Source organism: Taudactylus pleione, unplaced genomic scaffold (assembly GCF_031769625.1).
Source record: "Taudactylus pleione unplaced genomic scaffold, aTauple2 ptg000129l, whole genome shotgun sequence".
In the NCBI taxonomy this organism is placed as follows: domain Eukaryota; kingdom Metazoa; phylum Chordata; class Amphibia; order Anura; family Myobatrachidae; genus Taudactylus; species Taudactylus pleione.
The window spans coordinates 6,219,359-6,236,527 of record NW_028284531.1 but is presented as its reverse complement, the minus strand read 5'-3'; the positions used below and the strand labels follow the sequence as shown (position 1 = coordinate 6,236,527).

Here is a 17,169-nt window from a genome sequence, read left to right as displayed (position 1 = left end):
CAAATGGTGACTAAAAAGGTCACTGGATTAAAACAATAGTCACTGGAAGGGCCTGACTTGCAAATGCTAAAACCCTGATGTAAGTTGAACAGGGATGATGATTTACACCGCCTGTATCTGATTGGGTGTCTCAAAACACACTCCTTTACGCGAATACATTTAAACTGCTGCAACAGTATTTTAAAGGTGAAAACACAATGCAATGAATACTTGTTTCACACAAATAAGTATATGGCATACACATGTGTCCTCATACACCTTTGCTCTAGGCGTGCCAGGGTCCTTGCGACTCAGCTGCCGCGAGCGTCTTCTTTCCAAATGTTACGTCTTTTTCGCACTGCTCAAAACTGGTGACAAAAGTCCATTGCGGCGTACACTGGCTTGCGCCAAGTCACAGATCGGTGTAAAAAAGGTTCACACAGCTGTATTCTGTTTCACTTAGCAATTCAGATGCATCAAATTACTTATAAATGATTTTATTTTTTAAATTCATATATGTTAATGTTTTTATTATTAATATTTGTGTGTCTGTAAAGTGCTCTAGGATGGTGCTACCATTATTCTATTTGTATTAAATTATATACCAGGAATGTGCATATTGTAAAGTACTACAATGGCTGGTGGCATCTATGGCATGAAATGGGTTTACCAATGGGGGTTTCAGCTCAACATGCAGAAGTACTCCCAATAATTAATGCATATGCCCTCAGAAGAATGGTAAAAGTGACAGGATACACTTGATAAAGCGTTAGTAGTTTGAGGCAGGGATTCAGAGCAACAGCCAATGATAAATATGCTCTGGATCCAATTAAGGAGCACACAGAATGGATTACCAGAGGTTAACAGATTCTTCTGTTGGAAAGACAGAATGGATGTCCATGGATTAACATAAGCTGTGGTCAGGGTCAAAGCTGGAGGCCTGGTAAACTAGACAACTAGTGTCTGGACAGCAGCAATAGTTCCGGTCAAAAACAAGAATCCTGTACACTGGAGTTATCTCTAAGCACTGGTTAACAAAGCTGAATTAATACCCAGGAATGGTATATATGAGCATGGGAGAAGGCAGGATTCGTAGTCAAATCTGGTGCGCAATATGTAAGAGAGACATAACAAAACCTAAACACCGGTGCTGAGATTCAATAATCTAGGAACCAGGAGACCCCATTGTTGAGTTAGTACAGAATCTGATGTACTGCATTATAATATGGGAACTGCGCAATATGCATCTGACACAATAGACTCTAGTCATCCATGTAACCTGAAAATATGTTTTTAGAAACAAATGTGCTGTCTGTGGCACTGATGGCAACTTCATGAAAGGAACAAAGGGTGTAATTTTAGTAAAATGGTCTACCACTGCCCAAATTGTGGTATCCCCCTGTGAAGGGGTTAGTTTCATAATAAAGTCCATACAAATTATATTAATGCTTTCTAAAAGATGTATCCACTCTATAAGGGCCAAACAAATAGCCATATGTTCTCTTCGGCTCTGATAAAGTACATTTCTTGGCGATGTAAGTGCAGGATTAATTATTTATTGCCCTGCTTCTGGTACATAACAGCCCCATCAGCAGGCTCATAGGAAACAACCACTATAAAGAAAGCTAGCAAAGTAGGGTTAGAAAGAACCAAGACATGAGCTGATTGGAATACCCTTTTGAGGCTGTAAAAATCTCCCTGTGCTGGAAAAGTCCAGTGGGAAAAAAAGAAACAAGTTTGAGTTAAAGCAGATATTGGTTGGGCAAAAAAATTATAACATTTATTATAGTAATTTGCATAGCTCAAAAAAAGTCTTGCACTCACATCCTTGGGCGCCAGCCATTCTTTAATGGCTTGAGTCTTGACAGGGTTAATTTCCACTCACTTTCTACAAATTATATGGCCATATCATTTTACATTTAAAGCTTTGCACACAATCCAGGTGGTGTTAATCGCCAAAATATAATCAAGATAAATCACTACATAGTGATAAAAATATCTCCAAACACATCACTACCGAAATGCTGAACTGTAACTGGAGCATTAGTGAGGGAAAATGGCATTATTGGGACAAAGAGGCAGATTTAATTAGCCGCGGGGCTCATGTGGCTGCAGCTCTACCCTCAGCTATTTAATTACTACCAATACCCCATGCGGTGAGCCCCAGAAGTTGCACTTGGATTTTTCCTCACAGTCTCAGCAGCTGTGAGGAAAAATCAGCGTTAAGGGCACCCTCTGGGGATTACAAGGCAGGGTAATTCCATAGTTCTGGTCACTTAACCTGGGTGCTATGAGTTAGACACGGGCTTACCGCTCATGGAAATTGCTATCAAACACAGGCGCTGCAGCGGGTGGTAAATCCTGCGGCTAATTGAAACTCCCCAAAGTATCCTCATTGTGTTAGAATCGTGGTCTTCACCTTATCACCAGGACCAAATTATAGGACGCGCTGAGTAAAAATTTTTGCAAAACTTAAACCTTCGAATAATTCTGGAGGAGACATAACTGTTATCTATTACACATGGTAATAGCCATCAAAGCAAAGTAGTCCACACATGGGCAAATAACTCCATGCTTCTTGATGCAAATGAGCATCAGCCGGCGAAGTAAAGGACTGAATAAACCCACTTTTTATATTTTTATATCGGCAATCAATATCATCTAGTTTAGTTTCTGCATAAAATCAATTGAGCAGTCATAAAGATGATGAGGTGGCAGTATTTTCAGCCGGTTTCTTATCAAAAACATCTTTGAACCATTAATATTGAAGGGGAAGTCCTGCACCACTTGCAGAGGCTGCAGTAACAGTGGTATTATTTTCCAGCGTGGTTAAACTATGACAACTGCAAAACTCTTGTGTGTAAAATATCTCTTTGGACTCTCAGTTAATAGAAGAGTTATGCATGGCAGGTCAGGTAAATTAAAACACAAATTTGGGGAAAATATTGAAGAAAAGCAGTTATAATTATTAAATACACACTGTACCAGTGTGATAGGGAAGCACACGCGGTTAATTCATGTATGAAATTTTAGTATATCCTGTCCCAGGTAATTTCGGCAGAGGAACTGGTACAAAACAAATTGGATCAGTATTGTAATGATCCCACAGCTAGTTTGCAAATAGATCCACACCAATTATTAAATAGATAATGGTTAATTAACCACAAAACATAATTCTCCCAATGAATGTGACATAGATCTAGGACATAGTTGCGCACACAAGTCCATATGATAAAATCACATGGATTAAAATATACATGTATTAGAAATTGATACCAATATTAATGCAATGTGTACCACTATTTGGTTAATGTTGACCTTTCAATCTATCAATCCTCCGTGAAGCAAGGACACAAAAAGAGATATCTAGATTCCACCATATGTATAATACGTCAACAAGGCAGATAACCTTTTACACATATAAGTATCTCATAATAATCATCAGCATGTGTTCCTCAATATAATAGATTCTAGGCATAGATAATTCAATAAAGTACAGGATTCACTTGTAGAATAAGTTAGAGTAGGACACCTAGTTGTCCCCCACTTCTACTTTCACTTGTTGTACCTTCTGCCTGGCATTGGACAGGTGATGAGAGAGTAGGGGGCTGGTATCCATAGAACAATGAGTAACGGTGGGTTGTTAAAGATCCATATATCGGGAGTTAAGTGATCTCTGATGCCAAATGGTATAGCAGAAATCAAGTGCACCCGGATCAGTCAGGTCGCCACCTTAGAAAAAGAAAAGATAGTACCTGTACACAGCCCAGTCTGTTCACATTGATGCAGTGTTAAATTTCCAAGTGTCCACGTCTGCTGCCTGTCAGCTGTAATCAGCTGTGTCTCTCCAGTCCCCTGCACATGCCGGGAAATGACTCACTGCCGTCCGTATCGGCTCCTGTGAGACCCCGTCTAAGGCAGTGGGAATGGGAGACTATTAGCGGTCAGCTTGAGCGGCTCCGTGGTCAGAGATAAAACGGGTTGGTTGACGCGCGTTTCGCCAAATAGGCTTGCTCACAACGAGACACCTAAGCAAACGGGTCTCACTCTCTTGTTTTAACCCTTGCTGTAACCAATAAGAAATCACTTAGAAGCAATTGACATAACATAGAACCTATCATAGCATACATATATCTAAACCAATCATCAGTCTGGATAAGTGATTGACATATCTCTCAGCCAATCCAACAATGATCAGCAGGAATAAGTTGGTAATCCTGCATATATAGTATTGTAGAAATGGCACAGGAGTTAGGAAAAAGTATGCAGAGTAGAATCCAATTAATGATTATAGGATATAAATTATCTTAACATAAAAAGAATTGGGGAAATATACATATAAATTTTATAATGTGAAAATAATAATAATAATGTTCAAAGTCCTCCTTTATATCTTTATGATAAATTATACGATGCTGTGTATATCAAATATTTATTTCAGTTAATTATACTAAATGAGGTATATAATAATATACCTCCCGCTCCTACCATCCTAAACTTGATAATATAAACGTGAATAAGGCTGAATAAACTTTTGTTTGGGTCAGAATAGTTATAAAATTGTTATTTTCCAGAATAATAGTAGCAGAAACCAGAAAAAGTATAATCAAAAATCACAACGCTTATTCATATAAAGCCACTAAAATTTATATTTTCATTCATCCCGTTGGGGGCAATACTGCCCAATCTGAATGTCCAAAAGCTTTCTTTTTTCAGAAGTTCCTTCATAACGTCTCCTCCTCTGATGCCCAAGTTCAAAACTTCTAGGCCACATACTCTAAGGTCTTTGCTTGAAGCGCCATGTTTAAAATAAAAAATGTCTGGCTACTGTAGTAAGCTGTTTCATCTTGGCCCTATCTGATTCTGCATGTCTAATATGGCCAATATGCTCAAGTATTCTTTGTTTTAACATACGTGATGTTATTCCTACGTATTTCATACCACATGAGCATAGAATACAGTAGACTACATTTTTACTGCGACAGTTCACATAGTGTTTTAAATGGACTTCCTCTCCAAACTTATCTTTGAAGCTTTTGATGTTATTGATATGGTCACAAATTTTGCAACTCCCACAGGGATAAGTCCCTATCACTGATGATTTCTTAGTAGGGTACTTAGTATAATGACTCCTTACTAGGTGATCTTTTAGATTCATGGATCTTCTCCAGCTCATGGCAACTGTTTTGTCCAACTGGCTGCGAGATCCGAATTAGTGAGAAGGATAGGCCAATGTTTTTGTATTGAATTTTTTATTTCTTTCCAATTTTTACAAAAGTTGCCAACAAATCTAATTTTATCAGATTTTACTTTCTTTGTTTCTTCATAGATCAGACTATGGGGGTCATTCAGACCCACTCACGAGCGGCTGTCCGCTCGCAAGTGGGTTGATGGTCCCCACTGCGCATGCGCACGACGGAGGGAGCTCCGTCGTGCGCATGCGCGAGACCCGACGAGCGAAGGACTTTCCTTTGCTCGGAGTGTCTCATCAAAGGGGGCGTGCTGTCGATGGTGACAGACAGCACGCCCCCTTTGGTGGGCGTGCCGGGGGCGTGCCTGCCAGACGTAGGCGTTCCCAAGGGAACGCCTACCGTCTGAAGCCGGCCCCACTGACATCACTAGTGATGTCAGTGGGAGTGATTTTGGCTCTGATAGAGCCAAAATCACTCCTGGCCTTGCGGTTGAAAAACCCAACCGCAGGCTTTGACTCGCAGTTCCGATGGTCGCGAAGGTCAAGACCATCGCGACCATCATTCTGCACGCTCGTATATGCTGTGGGTGGTGACCCACAGCTATACGAGCGGCCAGGAGGACGCTCCATATTAATGGAGGTGGGCCCTGATTCAGAGCAAGCGCTCTGGTCAGAGCGTCCGGCTCTGATATCTCTTTTGGTATGGGATGCAAAGTCACGAGCTTTCTTTATAGTTTTGCCACTATATCCCCTCTCTTTCAAACGTTTGACCAGGTCTAAACTTTTGGTTTGATATGTACTGTTGTCTGAACAGTTTCTCCTAAGTCTTAAGAATTCCCCTTTAGGGATGTTCTCCAAAGTGGGAGAAAAATGTGAGCTAGAAAGATGCAGCAAGCTATTGGTTGCTGTCCGTTTCCTGAAAAGTTCTGTAGCTATCATATTTTCATCATCCTTGTATATCCTCAAGTCCAAAAATGATGTACTGGTGGAACTGGCCTCATATGTGAATTTCAAATTTATCACATTGGTGTTTAGGATATTCATGAAGTGATGTAATTGATCAAGATTACCTTCCCAGATTACCAGCATGTCATCTATAAATCGAAGCCATGTGGTAGCATATTTGGTTAAGTGATCATTTTCTTCACAAAAAACTACCTCCCGCTCCCACCAGCCTAGAAACAGATTAGCATACTTGGGGGCACAAGCTGCCCTTATCGCAGTGCCTCTGGTCTGCAAAAAGAACTGATCATTGAAAGTAAAGTAATTTTTGTACAATACAAAATGAAGAAGTCTTAGAAGGCCTGAATGATTTTCACAAATTTCTCCTATCATCAGGAAGTATCTTATAGCAGCTATACCATCATCATGATTTATGCTTGTATACAACGACTCTACATCTATACTGACTAATAAGTTGTTTTCATTTAGTCGGATGTCATTGATCTTCAGTGGTATCTTGTATATAAGGAGAGAGTCCTGTGACATGATGATGTAAATGTGTATCAATAAAGATACTTGCCTTCTCCGAAATGCTGCCTATACCCGGCCACTATTGGCCTTCCCGGGGGTGTACTCCGATTTTTATGTACTTTCAGGAGTAGGTAAAATGTAGGAATTTTTGGATTATCAATCGACAAGAATTCCAGCTCCTGTTTTGTAATCACCCCATCTTGGGCAGCTCTTTTGACAATGTTCATGTAGTTATCCATGAAGTTGTCCGTGGGGTTCAATAGTAGCTTGGTATAGCAGTCCTTATCATCCAGTTGTCGCTTGGCTTCTTTAATGTATAAATCAATGGGCCATAGAACGATATTGCCGCCCTTGTCCGACGGTTTGATAATAACATCAGACATAGCTTTAAGTTAATTTATGGCCTTTCTTTCCTCCCAGGTCAGGTTACCAAAGTGGGTATGGCATTTCTGCTTTTTATAAATGTCATCAAATTCCCTGGAGACAAGATTCATAAAGACCTTCACTTCTGGACATACATAATCCAGTGGCCAAAAGGTAGATTTCTTCTCACAGATAGGTCTGGTGGAAGTTTGATTATCCTGATTATCATCCCTTAAATCTTCTAATATCCATATCATTTCCAGATCTTGTGATGATTGTAATACAGTATCATCATCCTGTGACTTGTTGGCAAAGAATTTCGTTAGAAGCAGTTTCCGGCCAAATATCCTAAGATCCGTTTCCCACTGGAATCTATTAAATTTCCCAGTAGGTGAGAAAGATAAACCTTTTTCTAGTACTGATGTTTGAATATCTGTCAACACGTATTTAGAAAGATTTATGATTTTAAGGGGAGATATAGCACTTTCTACTTCATAGGGTTCCTGCGAGTGTGGTAACATGCTGGTGACGGAGACTCCCATCTTCTGTTTCTTCCCCTTCTTCTTTCCCCTCCTTTTTTCCTCTTGCTGAGTGTTCCTGTGGGGCCCTTCTTTCCCCTAAAAAAGGAAAGTGTTCTGGTTTGTTAGTTCCTATTGGATCATGGGAAGTTCCTTCTTGTGTGCCTTCTGTTTCAGAAAAATCTGTATCTGATGAACTGTAATATTTGCTATTACGTATTGTAGAGGTATTTTTAGTTTTCTTAGTCCATATAAATATATTTCCTGTAGAGAAATCCTTCTTGTCTCTAAGAAATTTGTTTTTCTTCCGTTCTATGATGCTTACTTCATATGCTTCTAATTCTTTTTTGTATCGTTCAAAATTGTTTTGAAAATTGGTATTTTGTTCCCAAGTTTCCAATGTCTTACCTATTGTTGTGATTTCTCTTTCACATTCCTCCAAAATCAGATGGTTATGTTTCACAAGTATATACATCAAATCATAAGAACATTTTAATAGACAGGTTTCCCATTCTTTCTTCAAAATATCTGTTGATAACTCAAATGTAGGAAAAACCTTGGGTCTTAAACCTCTAGGGACGATTTTTTGTTTAATATAATTTTCAAGACTAGTTAAATTCCAATTGGTCCTCACTTGCTTATATTGGATTTGTCTCAATCTATAAAAATCATCCTCCCAAGAGGTAAGGACTTCTTGTTCTACTGATGCGCTTGGAAAAATACTATCTAAGTCTGCTGTCTTACGTTTATAGATCAGCTCATTCTTGAGATTGAAACTTGTCATCTCTAAGATATAATTGTACCAGAAGGTAAGAGATGTAAGAATGATTTTGGGAAAACAAACAACGTTTAGGTGTTCTTTAAAGAATCATAGGGTATGTAATTAATAATGTCTGTGCAAATAATTAGAACTGTAAAGACACAGTAATAATATCTGATCAAAAAAAAGAGAAGGGAAAAAGGGGAATTTTAGGAAAAATTAAATGCACAGGATCTATTATAGCTTGATTTAGTAGGTGATTGTGGTATACCAACAGTATAAATGAAATCATAAGATAAAGAAATCTCTTTATCAGGTAAATCACAGAGTTGGTGGTGCTCCCCGGAACAAATATATTACTATATTATATTTTGTTTTGCACAGGCAAAACGGGAAAGACAATTCCGTTAGTGGGGCACTCATAGTATTATTTATGGCAATATGACAAAATGATAAATTTTAAAACATAACTTTTAATAAGAACATACCTTATAAAAAAAAAATTTTGTATGTGAATCATGATACATCATACATGACAATAAGAAATATAATGTCTCAATACATGTAATAAAAACATCTATAGGCGAAAATATTGAAGAAAAGCAGATATAATTATTAAATACAAGATAAGGACTGCTATACCAAGCTACAATTGAACCCCACGGACAACTTCATGGATAACTACATGAACATTGTCAAAAGAGCTGCCCAAGATGGGGTGATTACAAAACAGGAGCTGGAATTCTTGTCGATTGATAATCCAAAAATTCCTACATTTTACCTACTCCCGAAAGTACATAAAAATCGGAGTACACCCCCGGGAAGGCCAATAGTGGCGGGTATAGGCAGCATTTCGGAGAAGGCAAGTATCTTTATTGATACACATTTACGTCATCATGTCACAGGACTCTCTTCTTATATACAAGATACCACTGATGTATTAAAGAAGATCAATGACATCCGACTAAATGAAAACAACTTATTAGTCAGTATAGATGTAGAGTCGTTGTATACAAGCATAAATCATGATGATGGTATAGCTGCTATAAGATACTTCCTGATGATAGGAGAAATTTGTGAAAATCATTCAGGCCTTCTAAGACTTCTTCATTTTGTATTGTACAAAAATTACTTTACTTTCAATGATCAGTTCTTTTTGCAGACCAGAGGCACTGCGATAAGGGCAGCTTGTGCCCCCAAGTATGCTAATCTGTTTCTAGGCTGGTGGGAGCGTGAGGTAGTTTTTTGTGAAGAAAATGATCACTTAACCAAATATGCTACCACATGGCTTCGATTTATAGATGACATACTGGTAATCTGGGAAGGTAATCTTGATCAATTACATCAATTCGTGAATATCCTAAACACCAATGTGATAAATTTGAAATTCACATATGAGGCCAGTTCCACCAGTATATCATTTTTGGACTTGAGGATATAAAAGGATGATGAAAATATGATAGCTACAGAACTTTTCAGGAAACAGGCAGCAACCAATAGCTTGCTGCATGCATCTTTCTAGCTCACAGTTTTCTCCCACTTTGGAGAACATCCCTAAAGGGGAATTCTTAAGACTTAGGAGAAACTGTTCAGACAACAGTACATATCAAACCAAAAGTTTAGACCTGGTCAAACGTTTGAAAGAGAGGGGATATAGTGGCAAAACTATAAAGAAAGCTCGTGACTTTGCATCCCATACCAAAAGAGATAGTCTGATCTATGAAAAAACAAAGAAAGTAAAATCTGATAAAATTAGATTTGTAAAAATTGGAAAGAAATAAAAAATTTGATACAAAAACATTGGCCTATCCTTCTCACTGATTCGGATCTCACAGCCAAGTTGGACAAAACAGTTGCCATGAGCTGGAGAAGATCCATGAATCTAAAAGATCACCTAGTAAGGAGTCATTATACTAAGTACCCTACTAAGAAATCATCAGTGATAGGGACTTATCCCTGTGGGAGTTGCAAAATTTGTGACCATATCAGTAACATCAAAAGCTTCAAAGATAAGTTTGGAGAGGAAGTCCATTTAAAACACTATGTGAACTGTCGCAGTAAAAATGTAGTCTACTGTATTCTATGCTCATGTGGTATGAAATACGTATGAATAATATCACGTATGTTAAAACAAAGAATACTTGAGCATATTGGCCATATTAGACATGCAGAATCAGATAGGGCCAAGATGAAACAGCTTACTACAGTAGCCAGACATTTTTATTTTAAACATGGCGCTTCAAGCAAAGACCTTAGAGTATGTGGCCTAGAAGTTTTGAACTTGGGCATCAGAGGAGGAGACCTTATGAAGGAACTTCTGAAAAAAGAAAGCTATTGGACATTCAGATTGGGCAGTATTGCCCCCAACGGGATGAATGAAAATATAAATTTTAGTGGCTTTATATGAATAAGCGTTGTGATTTTTGATTATACTTTTTCTGGTTTCTGCTACTATTATTCTGGAAAATAACAATTTTATAACTATTCTGACCCAAACAAAAGTTTATTCAGCCTTATTCACGTTTATATTATCAAGTTTAGGATGGTAGGAGCGGGAGGTATATTATTATATACCTCATTTAGTATAATTAACTGAAATAAATATTTGATATACACAGCATCGTATAATTTATCATAAAGATATAAAAGGAGAACTTTGAACACTATTATTATTATTTTCACATTATAAAATTTATATGTATATTTCCCCAATTCTTTTTATGTTAAGATAATTTATATCCTATAATCATTAATTGGATTCTACTCTGCATACTTTTTCCTAACTCCTGTGCCATTTCTACAATACTATATATGCAGGATTACCAACTTATTCCTGCTGATCATTGTTGGATTGGCTGAGAGATATGTCCATCCAGACTGATGATTGGTTTAGATATATGTATGCTATGATAGGTTCTATGTTATGTCAATTGCTTCTAAGTGATTTCTTATTGGTTACAGCAAGGGTTAAAACAAGAGAGTGAGACCCGTTTGCTTAGGTGTCTCGTTGTGAGCAAGCCTATTTGGCGAAACGCGCGTCAACCAACCCATTTTATCTCTGACCACGGAGCCGCTCAAGCTGACCGCTAATAGTCTCCCATTCCCACTGTCTCAGACGGGGTCTCACAGGAGCCGATACGGACGGCAGTGAGTCATTTCCCGGCATGTGCAGGGGACTGGAGAGACACAGCTGATTACAGCTGACAGGCAGCAGACGTGGACACTTGGAAATTTAACACTGCATCAATGTGAACAGACTGGGCTGTGTACAGGTACTATCTTTTCTTTTTCTAAGGTGGCGACCTGACTGATCCGGGTGCACTTGATTTCTGCTATACCATTTGGCATCAGAGATCACTTAACTCCCGATATATGGATCTTTAACAACCCACCGTTACTCTTTATGTTCTATGGATACAAGCCCCCTACTCTCTCATCACCTGTCCAATGCCAGGCAGAAGGTACAACAAGTGAAAGTAGAAGTGGGGGACAACTAGGTGTCCTACTCTAACTTATTCTACAAGTGAATCCTGTACTTTATTGAATTATCTATGCCTAGAATCTATTATATTGAGGAACACATGCTGATGATTATTATGAGATACTTATATGTGTAAAAGGTTATCTGCCTTGTTGACGTATTATACATATGGTGGAATCTAGATATCTCTTTTTGTGTCCTTGCTTCACGGAGGATTGATAGATTGAAAGGTCAACATTAACCAAATAGTGGTACACATTGCATTAATATTGGTATCAATTTCTAATACATGTATATTTTAATCCATGTGATTTTATCATATGGACTTGTGTGCGCAACTATGTCCTAGATCTATGTCACATTCATTGGGAGAATTATGTTTTGTGGTTAATTAACCATTATCTATTTAATAATTGGTGTGGATCTATTTGCAAACTAGCTGTGGGATCATTACAATACTGATCCAATTTGTTTTGTACCAGTTCCTCTGCCGAAATTACCTGGGACAGGATATACTAAAATTTCATACATGAATTAACCGCATGTGCTTCCCTATCACACTGGTACAGTGTATATTTATTTGGCAGTGTATTTAATAATTATAACTGCTTTTCTTCAATATTTTTGCCTATAGACTTTTTTATTACATGTATGGAGACATTATATTTGTTATTGTCATTTATGATATATCATGATTCACATACAAAATTTTTTTTTTTTATAAGGTATGTTCTTATTAAAAGTTATGTTTTAAAATTTAAAATTTATCATTTTGTCATATTGCCATAAATAATACTATAAGAGTGCCCCACTAACGGAATTGTCTTTCCTGTTTTGCATGTGCAAAACAAAATATAATATAGAAATGGGATGCAGTCAGGAAGCCAACGGTCGAGATTCCGACCGCAGGGTACTAATGACAGGCACCCCTGTGGGGAGGTTAGGGTTAGGCACCCCCCCTGGAGACTTAGGTTTAGGCTGCGGGGACAGGGGGGTTAGGTTTAGCCACTTAGGGTGAGGTTCGGGTTCTCGCGACAGGATAATACATACCGATTCCGGAGAAACAGAAGGAGGATGGCTGGGGAGAAAGGGGGATGGCTGAGGAGACATATGGAGGTGCTGGCTGATGAAACATAGGGGCTGGCTGGGGAGACAGAAGGGAGACTTGCTGGGGAGACATAAGTACTTAGTGTATAGTGTAATTTTTCAGAAACTATGGGGCGCCAGTCCATTACGTTGCCAGGGGTGCTCGGACCCCTAGATACACCCCTGATAATGCATCTCTTAATACATATCCTTGCCAGATCATAAAGTCTACCTTGCCATTAGCCTGTCTATCTCTGGGTTACTCACCTTCTGACTTTATAGACTGTTTTTTGAGATGTTACTGGTAACCTACCTGCCTGAATATGGTTACCAATATGTATGGATGGGAAACACAGACTTGATGTCTATTCGCTGCCCAGTATTGTCTGTCCATTGACAGAAATACACAACTTTGAGCGCTGTGTGAAAGCAAACTATCTGTGTGAGAGGGGTGAAACTTGCAAAACAGTTTTGGGATAATCCAAGGTGAATGTTCCCCTACTCCCTTTTTACTTTATTTAATAGCCACACCTTGTATCTTTAACTTTAGAACATTTTTTTCTGCTGGATCTATTTAATATAGACAAGCCATAGTTTCTTTAATATAAAGATGAGATACCTGGTAGAAAGTGCCGTGTACCTTCATGTTTATTGATATCACTTGTGGAACAATCTTGTAAGATGTGGGTAGGAATCTGAACTCAGTTTGGAAGTGTATTTGGTTACCACATATCACTCTAGGACATGCAATGAGCGCAATTAAGGTGGGTACACACCTGAAAGATATATCTGCAGATCGAGTGATTTGTAGCTATATCTTTAGATGATGGTCGTTCATACACACTGAACGGCCATCATCTATCTGGCAGCCGCGGATCCCGCTGACAGGGAGGCGGGACGGGGCCATCCCCCTCCCCGCGGCTGTTGCGATGTGTGTAAGGGCGGTCCATCGGCAATGCAGCACAGCCAATGCGATATGACTGTGAACGACGTGGTTCACAGACATATCGTCTGTACACACTGGCCGACGGCCAGCAAATATATAGGCTGATCGATTGATCGCTCAATATATCAGCCAGTGTGTACCCAGCATTAGGCCCCCTCAGATAAGTGTTGATTGAGAATGATAGAGCTGGGGAGTTTAACATGACTGGAGGACTCTAACAGCGTGACGTTGCAATAACTGCTCCTCTGAACTTCCACAAATGTTTCTTACTTGGTAACAAACTCTCTATGATATTTCTCAAAACATGGCAGAAGGGCCCCCACACAAGTGTCCACTGGCACCTGTTCCCGGATGGGGGCTTAGCTGCTGCGGCTTTGCGTTTTTCTGCATGCAGCGGCACATTTAGTGCTGCTGCATACAGCGCAGCGTGACTCCTGAGTTCCCCTGTTGGCGCCACGTGACACATGACATCTGTGACGCTGATGAGGGGATTCGGAGGCAGCTCTGCTGGAATCGGGAGGTGAGTATGTATGCTCCGTGTGGCTTGGGGGAATGGTGGGTAGGCTCTTTGCGGCTTGGGAGGGGAGGGGGAGGAGGAGGCTGTGTGTGGCTTGGGGGGGACACTCCGTGTGGCTTGAAGGGGGCCCCCACAAGCCTTAATCTGGCCCTGAATAGGGGAGCCACATCAACTGCCACCCCAAATGCTGCCAAACATCGCCAGCAGGTAGTGCGACTCCCCTATTTGAATTTAGGACTGCACTGCAGCCCAACCTCTAGAGTCGCCACTGCTCAAAATTAAGAAAAAGCAATGGGTGCAGAGGAAACTCATTAATTGTGCACTTGTAATGCAATGAATTATACATCAATTTAGTACAGTGCTCAGTAAATCCTGTTTGGGGTAATTTTATCGTACAGCATCAAGGACTCAAAATCTTAAAATAATAATTAAAATACTTTCAATGACCAGCAATAAGACCATTCTAGAGGCACCTTGAAAGTGGTGGGTGGTTTATACATGCTTTGCAAATTATACAATATGTCTACTTTTGTTATTTTTATAAATGCAAGTTTAAACTCGATAATTTTTACTGTCCAGCAAACAAGTGAAGGGAGAACTTGCTGGATGTGTTATTGGACAATGGACAAATATACTGTGTTATACTATATGATCTTACATTATGTGGCCACTTATAATAGAAGCATTCATTGGTACACCCAACTTTTCCAATAATATAAAAGTAGTGCATTACTCTGAAAAAATGTAATTATAAATCAAATTCACCAATTTGCATGTTTGGGGACTGATATAAATGCATTTGATAAAAACAACATTAATGCATATAAACATTGTTATGAGAATTATTCTTAATTATGGGATTAAAAAATATATATATTTTCAGAGCAGGAAAGATAATCATATTATTTTGGGTAATCAGTGGCTGAAAATAAAGTAGACACAGGTAACACCTCACTGTGTGGTGGATGGATGCTGTAAGTATCTCTCTTCTCTGGTTTTTGGAGAGGTCATCTATACTAAAAACAATGTAACAGAGCTTTAGACCTCCGTAAAAAAAAGTAAATAAAAAAAAAAACATTCTCTATAGCTAGCACACAATTCTCTAGATCCATGTGCGTGAAAGCGGGATTTAAATTGCCTCTCTGTTGCTGTTTTTCCAGTTATTTAATCAGGATTTTCTTATTAGGTATGATGTCATTTGTGTTGTTGAATCATAGGATGCTGGCTGACAATTGGTTTTAATGAGTTTACCCATGCACATGTCACAGATGGGCTTGCAGAAGGCCTGCTGTATATTAGAACAGGATGGCTGTTTGAAACACTACAGTGTCATTAACTGCTTCCTTATCCCCAAAAGCCTGTACAAAACATTTCCAATTAATGCAAAAATATTACTATGATATTTAACATTACTAACAATATTAGTTCTGCTTAAGATTTTAAGGGGGAGGTCTTTCAAACCTTCTAAAACGGGCAAATACCAGCCAATCAGATTGTAGCTATAATTTATCAAATACATTATATAAAATAGCACTAGAATACGATTCATTGCTAGGAGCAACACCTTGAAGTTTGCAAAATCTCCACCATACTTCCAAGCATAAGCGGTTAAAATAGATACTGTACACATAATAAAATGGATAATAAAAGTCTGTATCCAAGATTAATTACCTGGATTCCTTTCAGTCCACACAGAAAGTAACTGTGCCACAAAGGGTTTGTCTTATCAATCTGAATGTCATTTACACCAACTGAAAAGGCCCTGAAAAGACAAGACCATGTTACGCCAAAGAACCTGGACCATTTGATAGCTCTTTGCTGCCACATCCAGGCATAGCAAGGTACAACATTCTGCAAATGGACTAAGCAACTCTCCTTTTCACTATCAAGAATAGAGCTCTACACACAAACGCGCTCATTGCTGTTTGCTTACTGATAACATAACGCTGGTAAACCATCTGTAGCGCTAAATGTAGAAAACAACAATTCTAATCAATCATTCTTTGGCAAATAAAAGCATCTTCTGCTATGTATGGCATTTATATAATAATGAATACGTTTTATTGCTAAAAGTTTGCTGAAAAGATTTGAGCATACAACATATGATTGCAGGGAAATAGAACAGTCATATTGGGTAACCTGAAAAAGCATGGGTTTATAATAAAAAACATAAAAGGGAAAGGCACATAACTTAATCGAGAGCTATTTGTTACTGACGATTTAAAGCACATAAAACAGTTATACTGGTCTATGCTTTTTAGGAAACTGTTTAATCATTCCTACACTTTACACTTATCTGGTTTGTTTTTAGTGCTTAGTAAAGATCTCCAATAATATTTTTAAATATGAGTGATTAAAAGTACAGTCAGGTGCATAAATATTGGGACATTGACAGAATTTTCATATTTTGGCCTCTATTCACCACCACAATGGCTTTGAAATGAAACGAACAAGATGTGCTTTAACTGCAGACTTTCAGATTTAATTTGAGGGTAAATACATCCAAATCAGGTGAACGGTGTAGGAATTACAACGATTTCTATATGTGCCTCCCACTTTTTAAGGGGCCAAAAGTAATGGGACAAACTAAACAATCCTAAATCAAACTTTCACTTTTTAATACTTTGTTGCAAATCCTTTGCAGGCAATTACAGCCTGAAGTCTGGAACACATAGACATCACCAGACGCTGGGTTTCATCCCTGGTGATGCTCTGCCAGGCCACTACTGCAAATGTCTTCAGTTCCTGCTTGTTCTTGGGGCATTTTCCCTTCAGTTTTGTCTTCATCAAGTGAAATGCATGCTCAATCGGATTCAGGTCAGGGGATTGACTTGGCCATTGCATAACATTCCACT

At 38.7% G+C, this 17,169-nt stretch overlaps 1 protein-coding gene across 1 annotated transcript in view; it reads right to left on the bottom strand.

Annotated features, from left to right (window-relative positions):
• GALK2 (galactokinase 2) overlaps positions 1 to 17,169 on the bottom strand; it is a 245,251-nt gene that overhangs the window by 183,254 nt on the left and 44,828 nt on the right. Inside the window, exon 4 of the mRNA XM_088472801.1 lies at positions 15,986 to 16,076. Within this exon, the coding sequence (XP_088328927.1) occupies positions 15,986 to 16,076 (91 nt within the window). The remainder of the gene's footprint in view (positions 1 to 15,985; positions 16,077 to 17,169) is intronic.